Raw genomic sequence first — 17227 nt, forward strand, 5'->3', positions numbered from 1 at the left:
AGTTCATGTGAAGTCTCAGTTCTGATATATAAAATCATTATCTTGCAGTTCGGCTCATGACTGCCCTCTTGTGTTTCATTTTTTTAAATTTTATTCTTGACCAACAAATGTATTTGTAGCTGTAATATTGGTGTGTAGGCGCCATCTCAGTGCATTGTGCCTGAGTCTGAGCTTTCAGCCAGCGCTACACATTAGAACTGCTTTCAGCTAACCTATTGTTTCTCCTACTCCCATGTAACTGGAGGAGTCCCAAGCCGGACTTGGATTCCTTACTATTGAGTGCTATTCTGATACCTACTGGGAGCTGCTATCTTGCTCCCTTCCCATTGTTCTGCTGATCGGCTGCTGGGGGGGAGGGGGGGGATATCACTCCAACTTGCAGCGCAGCAGTAAAGTGTGCCTGAGTCTGAGCTTTCAGAAGGAGCCAGCGCTACACATTAGAACAGCTTTCAACTAACCTATTGTTTCTCCTACTCCCATGTAACTGGAGGAGTCCCAAGCCGGACTTGGATTTCTTACTATTGAGTGCTATTCTGATACCTACTGGGAGCTGCTATCTTGCTCCCTTCCCATTGTTCTGCTGATCAGCTGCTGGGAGGGGGGGATATCACTCCAACTTGCAGCGCAGCAGTAAAGTGTGCCTGAGTCTGAGCTTTCAGAAGGAGCCAGCACTACACATTAGAACTGCTTTCAGCTAACCTATTGTTTCTCCTACTCCCATGTAACTGGAGGAGTCCCAAGCCGGACTTGGATTTCTTACTATTGAGTGCTATTCTGATACCTACTGGGAGCTGCTATCTTGCTCCCTTCCCATTGTTCTGCTGATCGGCTGCTGGGGGGGGGGGGGGATATCACTCCAACTTGCAGCGCAGCAGTAAAGTGTGACTGAAGTTTATCAGAGCACAGGTCACATGTGGCACCCTGGAAAATGAAGAATATGGCTAGCCCCATGGGAAATTTCAAAACTAAATATAAAAAAATCTATTTGTGTTGTGTGAAAAACAGATTACAATGCAGGATTCTGCCGGGGAAGCTCTATTACCTGATGGGTTTGGAAAAAAACATGTTTTCCCATGACAGTATTGCTAACTGCCACTTTATTTCCCTCTATAAATGAAAAATGCTTATGGTGGTGAAGGCAAAAACCATCACAGCGTCAGTGACAAGGTTGCGCGTGGCCAAGGCAAGGAATAGTCAGCCTGATGGGAATTGTTGATGGCAAAGATGCAAAGAACAGGTGGGGGGGTTAAAGAACACCAGGCAGCCAATAGGAGTTGGAATAATCCAAGGCCCATCTTACTGGTCAAAATCTGATCATCGAATACAAGTGATTGTTTCATAAAGGTTTCAACAGTGTTGAATGTTAGGAGAATACACCAGTTTTATAAGCCATTCCTTGTGTGAACGTTTTGCACGTGAATTTGATTTGACTTGCTTGGACTTCCCTGAACCAATCGATCACTGAGTAGCCAGAGAATGGAGCCTTTCCTGATTAGAAGGAGATTATCCCAATTGTAATCGCTTTGTCATTTCCTTGAACCCCCCTGTGGGACAAAACCAACAGCAAATAAGCAACAGTGCATAATATTCTACACAAAACTCCTGCAAATGAAAGTCTCATACAGGTATGGGTTCCCTTATCCGGAAAGCCTGTCTCCCATAGACTCAATTTTAATCAAATAATTCAAATTTTAAAACTGATTTACTTTTTCTCTGTAGTAATAAAACAGAACCTGTACTTGATCCCAACTAAGATATAATTACCCCTTATTGGGGGCAGAACAGCCCTATTGGGTTTATTTCATGTTTAAATTATTCCCTTTTCTCTGTAATAATAAAACAGTACCTGTACTTGATCCCAACTAAGATATAATTACCCCTTATTGGGGGCAGAACAGCCCTATTGGGTTTATTTCATGGTTAAATGATTCCCTTTTCTCTGTAATAATAAAACAGTACCTGTACTTGATCCCAACTAAGATATAATTACCCCTTATTGGGGGCAGAACAGCCCTATTGGGTTTATTTCATGGTTAAATGATTCCCTTTTCTCTGTAATAATAAAACACTACCTGTACTTGATCCCAACTAAGATATAATTACCGCTTATTGGGGGCAGAACAGCCCTATTGGGTTTATTTAATGGTTAAATGATTCCCTTTTCTCTGTAATAATAAAACAGTACCTGTACTTGATCCCAACTAAGATATAATTACCCCTTATTGGGGGCAGAACAGCCCTATTGGGTTTATTTAATGGTTAAATGATTCCCTTTTCTCTGTAATAATAAAACACTACCTGTACTTGATCCCAACTAAGATATAATTACCCCTTATTGGGGGCAGAACAGCCCTATTGGGTTTATTTAATGGTTAAATGATTCCCTTTTCTCTGTAATAATAAAACAGTACCTGTACTTGATCCCAACTAAGATATAATTACCCCTTATTGGGGGCAGAACAGCCCTATTGGGTTTATTTCATGGTTAAATGATTCCCTTTTCTCTGTAATAATAAAACAGTATCTGTACTTGATCCCAACTAAGATATAATTACCCCTTATTGGGGCAGAACAGCCCTATTGGGTTTATTTCATGGTTAAATGATTCCCTTTTCTCTGTAATAATAAAACAGTACCTGTACTTGATCCCAACTAAGATATAAATAATCATTATTGAATACAAAACAATCCTGTTGGGTTTAATTAACGTTTTATTGATTTTTTAGTAGACTTAAGCTATGGAGATCAAATTATCCAGAATACCCTAGGTCCTGAGCATTCTGGATAATGGGTCCTATACCTGTACATAATTATAGCCTCTGTCTGTCTGTCTGGTTGCTATCGGGGGGTACTGGGGCTACTCCTGTCACAGGCCTCATGGCAAAGGGGGCCCCCCATGAGATGGGAAAGTACAATTTATGGGTTGGTCAAAAAGGGGGTGGGGCTTGCAGGAAGTGGGGGGTGTTGGGCAGATCATGGGTGTGGCTTACTGATAAAGTGGATTTAGATGGGGTTTGAAGTTATGGGACAGGGACAGTAGTTAAGTTGAGCCCAGTTTTATTTACAGTAATTATTTGCATTCTGGCTATTTTTGGGCAAATACAATGTGCAGTCCATCGTGCAATACTTCAAGTTATCCACTAGGTGGCTCTAGTATAGTCAGCAGCAGTGTCTTTATAAACTCCATTGCAACAATCTGACACCAATAATAATTTCAAAGTATATAAAATAAATATGCCTGCTTATGATACCATTACTGTTTGGTAGATGCACACTATTTAATTCATGAATCCAACAAGTCCCACACTTCAGAACCTTACATAAATCACCCTTTGATCTAGTCTAAGAGCAAAACTTGATCCTGAGAGGACAGAACAGTGGAAGCAAAATGGCCAGCTCTTGTTTGTGAATGTCCCATTTTTCCTTGTAGATTGTAAGCTCTTTTGGGCAGGGCTCTCTTCACCTCTTGTATCGGTTATTGATTGCTTTATATGTTACTCTGTATGCCCAATGTATGTAACCCACTTATTGTACAGCGCTGCGGGATATGTTGGCGCTTTATAAATAAATGTTAATAATAATAATAATAATGTAGATTGTAAGCTCTTTTGGGCAGGGCTCTTTTCACCTCTTGTATCGGTTATTGATTGCTTTATATGTTACTCTGTATGCCCAATGTATGAAACCCACTTATTGTACAGCGCTGCGGGATATGTTGGCGCTTTATAAATAAATGTTAATAATAATAATAATAATAATAATACTTCCACTTTTTGCAGCTTTTAGGCTTTGGGATAAGCTCTGCTCTTATACTACATGGATGTATCTGCTGTTTGGAAGAAATGGGAGCCATCTAGTGGATGAAATGATGAATAGCAGGCATTAGGACAATGCTGTGTTTCTGGGAGTGTGTGTCCTTTTTATATGATACAGTTTTCTATGCAAATCACCACAATGGAGTTATTTTTTTATTAGTTTTACCTTCTAGCGTCCAACTGGGAAAACTTGATGCCACACCATCCAAGTGAAATAGAGAATCAGTGTTGCAAATGGCAGGTACCCAGGCGTTATTGATGTACCGGAATTCTGCAGCAAGACACATTAGTGGAAGTCACAGGTAGGCCGAAATTGTTCCACACAATAAACAGATTAAACTTAATAGCAATCCTATCAATTCAACATACAACAGTGTATAAAGCCTCATTTTTCTTATTTATAATCATAATTGGGAGTGTGGGGGCCACAAGGGACCCTTGGAGAGTGCACCCCCCCAGTCCGACCCTGCTTACAGACAGCAGACCAATAAATGCAATCATCAGCAACATCATTGGGCCCCTATGCTTACGCAATTTACACAATTTATGTTACTGTCAAAGAAACTTACGTAACTTATGTATAGACTCCACTGACCCCCCAATTAAAATACTTTCTTATTAGCACATTAATTGTTTTTACTGTTATTATGAACTACTACTGACTAGTTATTGGGCCCCACAGCAATATCATTGGGCCCCTAAACGTATACAGTTTACATAACATATCCAAAAACGTATGTTACCTCCATATCAATATCAAGCAATGACAGCACAGAGCAGGGGCAGGTAGGGGGGCAAATTTAGGGCAAATGCCACTGACCCCCTATAAACTGACTGACTTATTAGCACATTAATCAATGGAACTCTTTATATAAAGGGCTTATTATAGAGTCAGCAGGTTATATTACACACACAGGGGGTGTGGCCAAATGTTGGTACTAAGTGCTTGTGTTCATGGGGGGCCCCATATAAATAACTTGTGTGGGCACCCAAAGTTTCTGATAGTGGCCCTGTGTGTATTAGATGATTGATGGCATGTAGCCCATTGAATCCCTTGTCCTTCTTAGGAGGAACCAATCATAAGGCACTTACAGGTACGTGGTATATGATTTCAAAGTCATCGTAAAAATCTAAAGAAAAAAAAAAAAAGAAAAAATTCATGGTTTAATCTGACATTTCCATATAATTCTAGTTATAAACCAGTAAAATGATATAAATATTGATGAAATAGACTGGTAAGAGGGAGCCGTACACACACACTTTTATGCAGTTTTCCCCATTTATTATGACCACCCTGTATTAATATTTTGGGGGGGCGCACCCTACCTTCCTCAGCATACAATACAAAGAAAACCACACCCCTTTAAAGCAAACAGTTCCCGCCTCCCCCTAATAAAACAGGAAGCATATTGGATATGGCGATTAGGCAGGTTACGCCCTAATGATCGCAATAAAAGTTTCAGTCTTACTTGTTTTTTATAAATATGATTTTAGGCTGTTTTTTCCACAAATAAGAACTGCTGGTGGGGGGAATTGTGTAAAGGTAACAGCCCCGTGGTAGTGAGTATAAAATTATGTAATTAATAGTTGATTTAATTATTTATATCTCTGTTATAACTGAATTGGCGTTCTAGTATTCATGGAATCAGGAAGTTTGTCGCTGGGTGCATCCCAAGCCTCATTGTGGATTATATACCTTTCTATGGGCTGATTGGACAATGAGGGACTTTGGAAAGGGGAGGCGGAACTGTTTGCTTTAAAGGTGTGTGGTTCACTTTGTATTGGATCCTGAGGAAGAAAGAGTGTGCCCCCCCCCCAAACATTGGTCATAATAAACGGGGTAAGTGCCAGGTTGGCGGTTTTCCCGCCAAATTGGGCTATTAATTTAAAGCCCAGGTGGGTTTCCAAAGTACAAACCTGCCAAGGTACAGATTTGGGCTATTTTTTTGGAGTCTTGGGGGGTTTGTAGTTTGGAAACTAGGCAAAGTTTATTTCCCCTAGTAAACCTGACATGCCTGTCCCATTGCATGCTGGGTAATATAGTTTGTATCTAACAATTAGGCTACAGCTAGAATTAATATAAAACTACAATACCCAGCATGCAATTGGACAGTATAGACAGAGGCTCCCATTTCTATTGTATTCAGGCTCAACCTGTCTGCTCTACACCCTGCTCTATAGGGTGAGAGTGATTGTACTATTACTTTCTACTGGGATGTGGGGCAGTTCTGCAGTTGATCCTTAAGATATAACTCTCAGGAGTTGTAGTTCAACGGACTCATATGTATATCATATCTGAATCCGTTTCTGTAGTGACTTCCCAGCTGGACTGGGCACAGAGGGCATTATCAGCCATCCCAGTAACTGGAGAGAGGGCACAGGGCAAAATGCAGGTTTTCCCATATATACTTTTATTTTTCCGATTTTTTTTCATTGTGCATATTGGGCTATTTTTGTACTTTCGAAGTGGCTTTTGGCTAGTTTTGGGCTGGTTTTAGAACTGACTTTGGCTGGTTTGGGAAAATAAATCTGGCAACCCTGGTAAGCTCCCCTGCTGAATAAAAGTGCGTCCATTACGACTTATCACATGGCTGCCATATGGGCAAAGCAGATAAAGACTGAATACGAGCTGCAAACAGGGTACCTGATGACTGATAATAGAACGTTGTTGTTTCCTCAACTTCACAGTTCCCTATAGATGAAAAGGAGAAAAAGATTTTTAAAATGCATTATAATGTATCAATGAGCTCTGAATACAAGATAAGAGTTATAACACCCCCCACATTTTTTTTTTTGCAACATTGTAGCCTTTTGACTATGTTTGCCTGAAAACTTGCCCTAACTGCCCTACGGACTAGGCTTTCACTAGTGTCAAGAGGAATAGGTTGAGCCCCCATAACCTGCTTTGGACCCCCTATGGGGCCAGACCCACAACTGACACACCTGAACCCAAGACTCATGTCATGCATTTTAGCCTACATCAGAGGATCCCAACCTGTGGCGCTGATGTTCCAGGGGGGTTCTAGGCACGTAGTTCAGTCTTACCTCCCAATATTTCAATATTAAATAGCAGGACAATTTAAGCTAATCCCTGATATGTCTGACCACACCCAGTTAACCCCTAGACATGCTCTTGATCCATCCAAAGCTCCACCCACTTTCCAGTAAATAGTAATAATAATACACTTCTGCTAACTGTAACTCCCCATGAGCATTAGGTACTGCAAATTGCCAAATGAGTGACTGTTGAATCACAAGATGAATATGTTTACAACCTAGTTCTCTAACAAAACTGTTTCATTTCAGTGTGGCTGTGTCAGCAAACACAAAGAACCTTGCCCTGCTGGAGCATATGATTGGGGGGTTATATAGGCCGGGGCTTGTGGCTTTGCTCTTCGTGGTCTCTGTATAGTTAGTGAACTCTGTATTATTGCAGTTATAGGGACATTCTTTGTTTAGTAATCTGGAAATGCTGCCATCATTCCCAGACACTCTTTCACAGGGGTTAGAGCCTATAGTAGGGACTGTGGCTGTGGCATAGCAGGTATAGTAGGGAGAGATGGTGCCTATAGTAGCAGTGGGGGTATAATAGCCTTTGGGAAGGGACTGTGGCTGTGGGATAGCAGGTATAGTAGGGAGAGATGGTGCCTATAGTAGCAGTGGGGGGATAATAGCCTTTGGGAAGGGACTGGGGCTGTGGGATAGCAGGTATAGTAGGGAGAGATGGTGCCTATAGTAGCAGTGGGGGGATAATAGCCTCTGGGAAGGGACTGGGGCTGTGGGATAGCAGGTATAGTAGGGAGAGATGGTGCCTATAGTAGCAGTGGGATAATAGCCTCTGGGAAGGGACTGGGGCTGTGGGATAGCAGGTATAGTAGGGAGAGATGGTGCCTATAGTAGCAGTGGGGGGATAATAGCCTCTGGGAAGGGACTGGGGCTGTGGGATAGCAGGTATAGTAGGGAGAGATGGTGCCTATAGTAGCAGTGGGGGATAATAGCCTCTGGGAAGGGACTGTGGCTGTGGGATAGTAGGTATAGTAGGGAGAGATGGTCCCTATAGTAGCAGTGGGGGGATAATAGCCTCTCGGAAGGGACTGGGGCTGTGGGATAGCAGGTATAGTAGGGAGAGATGGTGCCTATAGTAGCAGTGGGGGGATAATAGCCTCTGGGAAGGGACTGGGGCTGTGGGATAGCAGGTATAGTAGGGAGAGATGGTGCCTATAGTAGCAGTGGGGGGATAATAGCCTCTGGGAAGGGACTGGGGCTGTGGGATAGCAGGTATAGTAGGGAGAGATGGTGCCTATAGTAGCAGTGGGGGGATAATAGCCTCTGGGAAGGGACTGGGGCTGTGGGATAGCAGGTATAGTAGGGAGAGATGGTGCCTATAGTAGCAGTGGGGGGATAATAGCCTCTGGGAAGGGACTGTGGCTGTGGGATAGCAGGTATAGTAGGGAGAGATGGTGCCTATAGTAGCAGTGGGATAATAGCCTCTGGGAAGGGACTGGGGCTGTGGGATAGCAGGTATAGTAGGGAGAGATGGTGCCTATAGTAGCAGTGGGGGATAATAGCCTCTGGGAAGGGACTGGGGCTGTGGGATAGTGGGTATAGTAGGGAGAGATGGTCCCTATAGTAGCAGTGGGGGGATAATAGCCTCTCGGAAGGGACTGGGGCTGTGGGATAGCAGGTATAGTAAGGAGAGATGGTGCCTATAGTAACAGTGGGGGGATAATAGCCTCTGGGAAGGGACTGGGGCTGTGGGATAGCAGGTATAGTAGGGAGAGATGGTGCCTATAGTAGCAGTGGGGGGATAATAGCCTCTGGGAAGGGACTGGGGCTGTGGGATAGCAGGTATAGTATGGAGAGATGGTGCCTATAGTAGCAGTGGGGGGATAATAGCCTCTGGGAAGGGACTGGGGCTGTGGGATAGTGGGTATAGTAGGGAGAGATGGTGCCTATAGTAGCAGTGGGGGGATAATAGCCTCTGGGAAGGGACTGGGGCTGTGGGATAGCAGGTATAGTAGGGAGAGATGGTGCCTATAGTAGCAGTGGGGCGATAATAGCCTCTGGGAAGGGACTGGGGCTGTGGGATAGCAGGTATAGTAGGGAGAGATGGTGCCTATAGTAGCAGTGGGGGGATAATAGCCTCTGGGAAGGGACTGGGGCTGTTGGATAGCAGGTATAGTAGGGAGAGATGGTGCCTATAGTAGCAGTGGGGGGATAATAGCCTCTGGGAAGGGACTGGGGCTGTGGGATAGCAGGTATAGTAAGGAGAGATGGTGCCTATAGTAGCAGTGGGGGGATAATAGCCTCTGGGAAGGGACTGGGGCTGTGGGATAGTGGGTATAGTAGGGAGAGATGGTCCCTATAGTAGCAGTGGGGGGATAATAGCCTCTCGGAAGGGACTGGGGCTGTGGGATAGCAGGTATAGTAAGGAGAGATGGTGCCTATAGTAACAGTGGGGGGATAATAGCCTCTGGGAAGGGACTGGGGCTGTGGGATAGCAGGTATAGTAGGGAGAGATGGTGCCTATAGTAGCAGTGGGGGGATAATAGCCTCTGGGAAGGGACTGGGGCTGTGGGATAGCAGGTATAGTAGGGAGAGATGGTGCCTATAGTAGCAGTGGGGGGATAATAGCCTCTGGGAAGGGACTGGGGCTGTGGGATAGCAGGTATAGTAGGGAGAGATGGTGCCTATAGTAGTAGTGGGAGGATAATAGCCTCTGGGAAGGGACTGTGGCTGTGGGATAGCAGGTATAGTAGGGAGAGATGGTGCCTATAGTAGCAGTGGGGGGATAATAGCCTCTGGGAAGAGACTGGGGCTGTGGGATAGCAGGTATATAGTAGGGAGAGATGGTGCCTATAGTAGCAGTGGGATAATAGCCTCTGGGAAGGGACTGTGGCTGTGGGATAGTGGGTATAGTAGGGAGAGATGGTCCCTATAGTAGCAGTGGGGGGATAATAGCCTCTGGGAAGGGACTGTGGCTGTGGGATAGTAGGTATAGTAGGGAGAGATGGTGCCTATAGTAGCAGTGGGGGGATAATAGCCTCTGGAAAGGGACTGGGGCTGTGGGGTAGCAGGTATAGTAGGGAGAGATGGTGCCTATAGTAGCAGTGGGATAATAGCCTCTGGGAAGGGACTGGGGCTGTGGGATTACAGGTATAGTAGGGAGAGATGGTGCCTATAGTAGCAGTGGGGGGGATAATAGCCTCTGGGAAGGGACTGGGGCTGTGGGATAGCAGGTATAGTAGGGAGAGATGGTGCCTATAGTAGCAGTGGGGGATAATAGCCTCTGGGAAGGGACTGGGGCTGTGGGATAGCAGGTATAGTAAGGAGAGATGGTGCCTATAGTAACAGTGGGGGGATAATAGCCTCTTGGAAGGGACTGGGGCTGTGGGATAGCAGGTATAGTAGGGAGAGATGGTGCCTATAGTAGCAGTGGGGGGATAATAGCCTCTGGGAAGGGACTGGGGCTGTGGGATAGCAGGTATAGTAGGGAGAGATGGTGCCTATAGTAGCAGCGGGGGAATAATTTCCTCTGGGAAGGGACTGGGGCTGTGGGATAGCAGGTATAGTAGGGAGAGATGGTGCCTATAGTAGCAGTGGGGGGATAATAGCCTCTGGGAAGGGACTGGGGCTGTGGGATAGCAGGTATAGTAGGGAGAGATGGTGCCTATAGTAGCAGTGGGGGGGATAATAGCCTCTGGGAAGGGACTGGGGCTGTGGGTTAGCAGGTATAGTAGGGAGAGATGGTGCCTATAGTAGCAGTGGGGGGGATACTAGCCTCTGGGAATGGCTGTGGATCTAAATTACCTCTAGGCCTGGACCTTTATGACTATCTTCTATTCCACCAGCCTGCCTAAGCTTAAATGCTGAAAGCCCAGGCCCCAATATGGTGTCATTGGAAACCAGTCCCTGCAGGTGTATCCATCCTCACCACTGAAGGCAGATAGACAGCTTGTAGTGTCCTTGTTGGGTCTGAATTTGACTACTCCTTGCCCTAAATGGTCTTTTTTTGGTCATTCCTACTGCACACAAATAAAGGGATCCCACGTTGGCTATACTCTAGGATCTGCTCCTACAAAACATGGCCTGGTCAGACTACATTGTTGTTCGCTGCAATGTTAGTGTGAATGAATGCATTTAAACAGCTAATATTCAACCTTCCGAAACACTCTACTAGCTGAGAAAAGCAAAAACAAAACTCCCAGCTGCCAAGCCACAGTTTCAGCTCCGTCTGATAAATGCCAAGTAGGTCACAAGACAGCTCATAGGGAGCAATGCATGGATCACAAGATGACTTTGCTGATGATTTGTTTCCTTAAAATAAGAGTTTCGTTATTGCCAGTTATTGCCACAATTTGTCTACATTTTCCAGCATAGCGGGTAGGTGACATAACGCTGAGAACTGCCCCTCCAATGGGTAATAGTAGTCACCTTGATCCTACCACCTGGAGATTACACGTGTAATCACATGACTTGCGAGTGCAGCAACAGGGTCTAGTTGCCTATTGAAGGCAATCCCCAGTATTTTGCTGCCCAGTCGCCAAGCTGGAAATCTTTCACATCTCTGCCAACAACCAATACGTTTTGGGCAGTTGGGCAGTCACATATTCATCCAGACATCTCCACTGTTGGGTGCCAGCAGCCATTGAAGAAGGATGGCTAGACGGACCAGAATATTATGGGGGCTAGTAGTTTTGCTGAATTTGATGACTGTACATGGGTAATGCAAAAGAGTTAATAGAGAAATATATGTTTTTGGGAGGGTTAAGTTGCCCTTTTTCTGATTTTAACTGTGTGGATATTTTCTTTACTTGCTTACTCTATAGATCAGTGCTGTCCAACTGGCGGCTCGCGACCCCCCTCTGTGTGGCCCCCCACCTGTCTGGCTGCTTTGATGGCTTACTCTTGTGTAAGCTTTAAATGGTATCAGTACTGTGATTAACTGCCCCCTGCATGGTTCCACCTCAGATTCAGGCTGTAATCCCCCTGTATTGTTTAAATATGTAATCCCCTGTATTGTTTAAAAATGTGTGTGTGTTGTTCACACCTTTTAATCTCTGCATTGTTCAACCCCTGCAGTGTTCACACCTCAGGCTCAGACTGTAATCACCCACATTGTTCCCCTGTTCACACCTTAGACTGTAGGAGCAGTAGAAACCCACAAATAAACCCTGCACACTACAAAAAGAACATATACTGAGGTGGTACTGCAATTAAAAAGTTTTTTAATATATAGTTATTGTGCAGACTGTAGGAGTAGTGCCAGCATTGTGTCACTACACTATGCCATACACACAGGCAGCATAGGGCAGGAAGAGTATGGCCATACAGGCAGGGTAGGGCAGACAGAGTATGGCACAAACCAGCCAAGAATGGCACACACAGTCAAAGTATGGCACACGCAGGCAGGGTAGGGAAGGCAGAGTATGGCAAACACAGGCAGGGTAGGGCAGGCAGAGTATGGCACACACAGGCAGGGTAGGGCAGGCAGAATATGGCACACACAGGCAGGGTAGGACAGGCAGAATATGGCACACACAGGCAGGGTAGGGAAGGCAGAGTATGGCAGGTTTTTGCTGTACTACAACCATTAATATGGGTTTGGTCATGTGACGGGTGTGGTTTAAAGTGGGTGTGGTTTCAAAAAGGGGAGTGGTCAAAACTGGCTTCCATTATCGGCCCTCCACCGCGTAGGTCGGAAAAATTCCGGCCCTCGGTACCACAGAAGTTGGACAGCACTGCTATAGAAAATTATGGTTTGTAGACAGGTGATATATACACCATAACCATGAAAATTGTGTCTGAATCTATTAGAAATAAAACGAGATGCCCAAACCACATGCGACTGTTTCCCCGAATATGTGAAATGATGGCTTGTAAGTCACAGTTTCCAACAATAGCAGACATTTGCCTGTAAGAACTTGTGGTTGATTGTAAAACCAGCTGCTAGGGTGCTCTGCTGCCGGCTAGAATAACAACAGTGAACTGCTCTACTTATTTTGTAAAGGGCATGTAAAGCCCAAACATTAAATAATGTAACAATTTACTTTCATTTTATATTTACAGTGGTTTCTGGGATATTAGCAGTTTTAGGCCGCTAATAGCAGGCTTTAGGCTTAACAAGTCTCTAAAGGTCAAAGTGTGAGTGACCCTAACTCTTTGCTTTGCTCCCATTGCTGTTAGGCTTTCACTCTTAAACCAGTTCACTTATTGACACTGGACAAGCTCATCTGATTATATGCCTTATTTATGGCTTTTAGTTTTCTTACTTATACACGTTAATGAGGGCTTGTTTGCTTGCTGGTATAGGAAGTATGGACGTCAAGCCTAAGGGCACCCAAGGGAAAATTGTGCAAGTTAGGAGAACTAAGGAATGATAGGGTCAGAGTTACAATGCTGTTAGCTCAGGAAGCAGATACTTTAAAAACAATTTTCATGAGATTCGATGGGAAAGAGATTCCCTATTGCCAGCAGGCTTCTTCCCATAATTATTTCAGTAAAGGGTGGGGTCTGGATGGTTTCCATCTGAAAGTAACTCTGGAAATGACCCTGGTAATACTGAGGGGAAGGGAAATGAGAAAACATGCACTTGGGAAAACATAGTGAAAACCAGCCAGGAGCTGACAGATTCAGCATTTGCTGTAAGTCCTTCTCTACTTCCCAGTCCCAGGGTTTACTGGTTTGTTGGAACATCCTCCAAGGAACAATCTTGGCCAAACTTCTCACATGGTTTCTGTTGTCCAGGACTGGAATGAAACTGCTAGCAATGGGTACCCGATAAAGACAAAATAGCCCCCTTCATATCCAGTACATTTAGCACACTATGGCAGTAGTTCCCAAACTATGGATCTGCCCCCCTCCCAGGTGGGGCTTTAAGCAGTGGCAGCAGAGCCTCAGCTTGAAGGCCAGTTGGAATCAGGGATAATTGCCATTTGCTTCTCTATATGTGCCTAAAAGGCCAGCTGGAAGGTCAGTTAGGGTGAGAGTTGAGGTGAACATGTATTTGGTGTATTTGGGCAGACTTCAGTTGTTGATTCAAGTCTGGGTATGTGCCCCCCGATGGTCCTACTTGACCGACATCTGGCCTAAAATAGGCTAGATCTCGATTGGGCAGGTTTCGGATCGGAGGCATCTTTGATGTGGTCCTTCAGTCTGATTGCGCCTATGTCCGATGTAATTTGATTGTTTGGCCCTAGGGCCAGACAATTGAATTAGCCTGATATCGCCCACCTTAGGTGGGCATATTGGGAAAAGATCTGCTTATATGGCGACCTTGCCAAAAGAGTGGATCATACTGTGAATGGCCACCTTAAGACTAATACATTAATATTTTAGTTTATCTTTTCCTATATTATGAGCTAATGGGGTCCTTCAAGTGGGGCTTGAACTGAAAATGTTTGAGGCTCAGTGGGCACAAGTAGTTTTTTAATAGCATTTAAGTGCACACAGTGTTAGAGATTTAACATCTCACTAACAGCAATGAGCTAATATGGTGCAGGCAGTACTAGGGCAATTAACTCAATCAGATGTTTTTAATTAATATTTTCTTCTCAGCTGTTTAACTAAAGCTGTTTGCTGATTAGTTGCAGTTACCACACTGGAGCAAATCGGTATAATATTAAAAATATTATCCGCTAATGGGTCAGCTGAGTGATTGGCAGAATTCATATTACTGTGCTATGGCCTGAGCAGCCGGACAGACACCCAGAGACCCAGTTTATCTCTATGAGGCTGGGAAGAATACACAGGACTGGTTTTCTTTTTTATCTCTGCACAAACTAGAAGCATTAAAATAATTTATAGTTTTGGCACTCAAGGTCAGTGTTGTGCTCAGAATTTTCCCAGCATTTGAAGAGCATTAGAAGAAGTCTGGTTTTAGTTTTCCCGGAGATGTGGGAATTAGCAACAGTTATTTTTTATTTCCAGATAAATATTTTATAGGAGGCATTTGTAGAAATAGGTTTAGTTCAAAAAGATAAGGATCAAAGCAAAGAAGTTCCTGGTAAACAGCAGCTTCCTGCATTCTCTTAATTGCTTTACAGGTGTTATTAAGCTTGGGCAACTAATGCCTAATGAGGCAGATATGGATCATTTACTATTCCCTGGGCAGCAGCGCAAGAGCACTAAGGGATCTGTAGAACTGGAGCACAGAGAAGTGTATCAGTAGCACTGGAGGGCAAGAGAGCGGCACAGCGAGAAAGTCAGTAGCACTGGAGGGCAAGAGAGTGGCACAGGGAGACAGTAGCACTGGAGGGCAAGAGAGTGGCACAGGGAGACAGTCAGTAGCACTAGCGGGCAAGAGAGTGGCACAAGGAGGCAATCAGTAGCACTGGAGGGCAAGAGAGTGGCACAGGGAGACAGTCAGTAGCACTGGCGGGCAAGAGAGTGGCACAGGGAGACAGTCAGTAGCACTGGCGGGCAAGAGAGTGGCACAGGGAGACAGTCAGTAGCACTGGCGGGCAAGAGAGTGGCACAGGGAGACAGTAGCACTGGCGGGCAAGAGAGTGGCACAGGGATACAGTCAGTAGCACTGGAGGGCAAGAGAGTGGCACAGGGATACAGTCAGTAGCACTGGAGGGCAAGAGAGTGGCACAGGGAGACAGTCAGTAGCACTGGCGGGCAAGAGAGTGGCACAGGGATACAATCAGTAGCACTGGAGGGCAAGAGAGTGGCACATGGAGACAGTCAGTAGCACTGGAGGGCAAGAGAGTGGCACAGGGAGACAGTCAGTAGCACTGGCGGGCAAGAGAGTGGCACAGGGAGACAGTCAGTAGCACTGGAGGACAAGAGAGTGGCACAGGGAGACAGTCAGTAGCACTGGAGGGCAAGAGAGTGGCACAGGGAGACAGTCAGTAGCACTGGTGGGCAAGAGAGTAGCACTGAGGAATCAGTCAGTAGAACTTGGGGTTATAAAATATGATTCCCCGCTCTATAAACTGCAGGGGAGACAGCACTGGTGCCAGCCATAACCTCTTACTAACATCGTGGGGAGTGTATTACAGTGCACTGCTATAAACTGTTCTCCTGTCTTCCTTCTGCTAACATTAACCTGTGCAAAGCCTTTCCCTTATACATTCATTGTGGTTGTACTGTTATTTCCAAACTTAATTGCTAATGAAAGCAAAAATATTTTCTTTTTTTTACTTTCTGCACTGTTGGTTCTGTCTCTTAAAACAATGTAGCCTAGGTCAGCCTTCCTTGTTTGCTTCTTCACAGGTCTGTTAAACACCTGGTTTATGCTACATTGTTTCAGAAGTTGGAACCACCAGGGCAGGAAATAGAGAGTCACAGACACTGCTTTCAATAGCAATGACATTTACATGTAACTTAAAAACCAGTGATATTGAATGTATATCGGAAAGGGGCTTTGAATTACAATATTGTTTCATTAGACAGCATTTTTTTAGGTGGTTTCCATTACCTATAAATTATAGTTGAAATATAAACACTTTCTGTATTATAAAGAAAAAAAACCAAAACTGCAGTGAGTGAATGAAGGTCCTTACCTGGGAAGAACTGGAGGATGAAGAGGAGGAGGAGGAGAGGCAAGAGCAGTGAGTGCTTCATATCTGTCAGTGAGACTGCAGCACAATAAGATTCCTGTCTCTGACTGAGACACAGCAGCACCGCTCTCTCTGTAGTCTCAGAGCCAAGACTTATCAGCAGGGGAAGCAGTGACTCCCTTACCATATGTAATAGCCAGCTTTGCTTATTTAAGGGGCCGGCCCACTTTACATCACTTTAAATTGCATCCAGTCAGCTCGTGGTACTTTCTCTTAATGGGCTTGCCTGGCATTTAAACAGCCTAAATTATAATAAAACAACTACCTCCCCCCTAATAACTGGGGTTCAATTTGGTTCAATTCCAAAAAGAGCAATGTTGGAACATTAATACTGAGAGTTCAGAGATTTGGGTCAGTGTATAATGTGTTTATGAAGTTAATATGAATTTCTAACGGCCTCTTTTAGCATTAAAACTGAAGGGAGACGAGAAGCCAAACTAAAAGGATCAATATAAAGCACTACTGTTATAGGGGACCCCCACATATTCTTCTTATTAGGAGGGTTCATACTTATGATCCTTTCCCTGGGGCAGTGCTGTCCAACTTCTGTTGTACCGAGGGCCGGAATTTTTCCGACCTACGTGGTGGAGGGCCGATAATGGAAGCCAGTTTTGACCACTCCCCTTTTTGAAACTGCACCCACTTGAAACCACACCCATGTTATCACATGACCATACCCATATTAATTGTTGTAGTACAGCAAAAACCTGCCATACTCTGCCTGCCCTACCCTGCCTGTGTGTGCCATACTCTGCCTTCCCTACCCTGCCTGTGTGCCATACTTTCACTGTGTGTGCCATTCTTGGCTGGTTTGTGCCATACTTGGCCTGTGTGTGCCATACTCTG

At 44.8% G+C, this 17227-nt stretch overlaps 1 protein-coding gene across 1 annotated transcript; it reads right to left on the bottom strand.

Annotated features, from left to right (window-relative positions):
* Window positions 1–1080: 1080 nt before the first annotated feature.
* LOC100491454 lies at window positions 1081–16525 on the bottom strand. The gene is made up of 5 exons (XM_012969701.3): window positions 16325–16525; window positions 6460–6507; window positions 4908–4945; window positions 3982–4086; window positions 1081–1544 (listed from the first exon to the last, which is right to left on the bottom strand). Exons 1-4 carry the CDS (start codon window positions 16506–16508, stop codon window positions 3985–3987), a joined length of 372 nt encoding a protein of 123 aa, XP_012825155.1. The 5' UTR covers window positions 16509–16525; the 3' UTR covers window positions 1081–1544; window positions 3982–3984.
* Window positions 16526–17227: the final 702 nt, after the last annotated feature.

The sequence above is a fragment of the Xenopus tropicalis genome, chromosome 8 (genome assembly GCF_000004195.4).
Source record: "Xenopus tropicalis strain Nigerian chromosome 8, UCB_Xtro_10.0, whole genome shotgun sequence".
In the NCBI taxonomy this organism is placed as follows: domain Eukaryota; kingdom Metazoa; phylum Chordata; class Amphibia; order Anura; family Pipidae; genus Xenopus; species Xenopus tropicalis.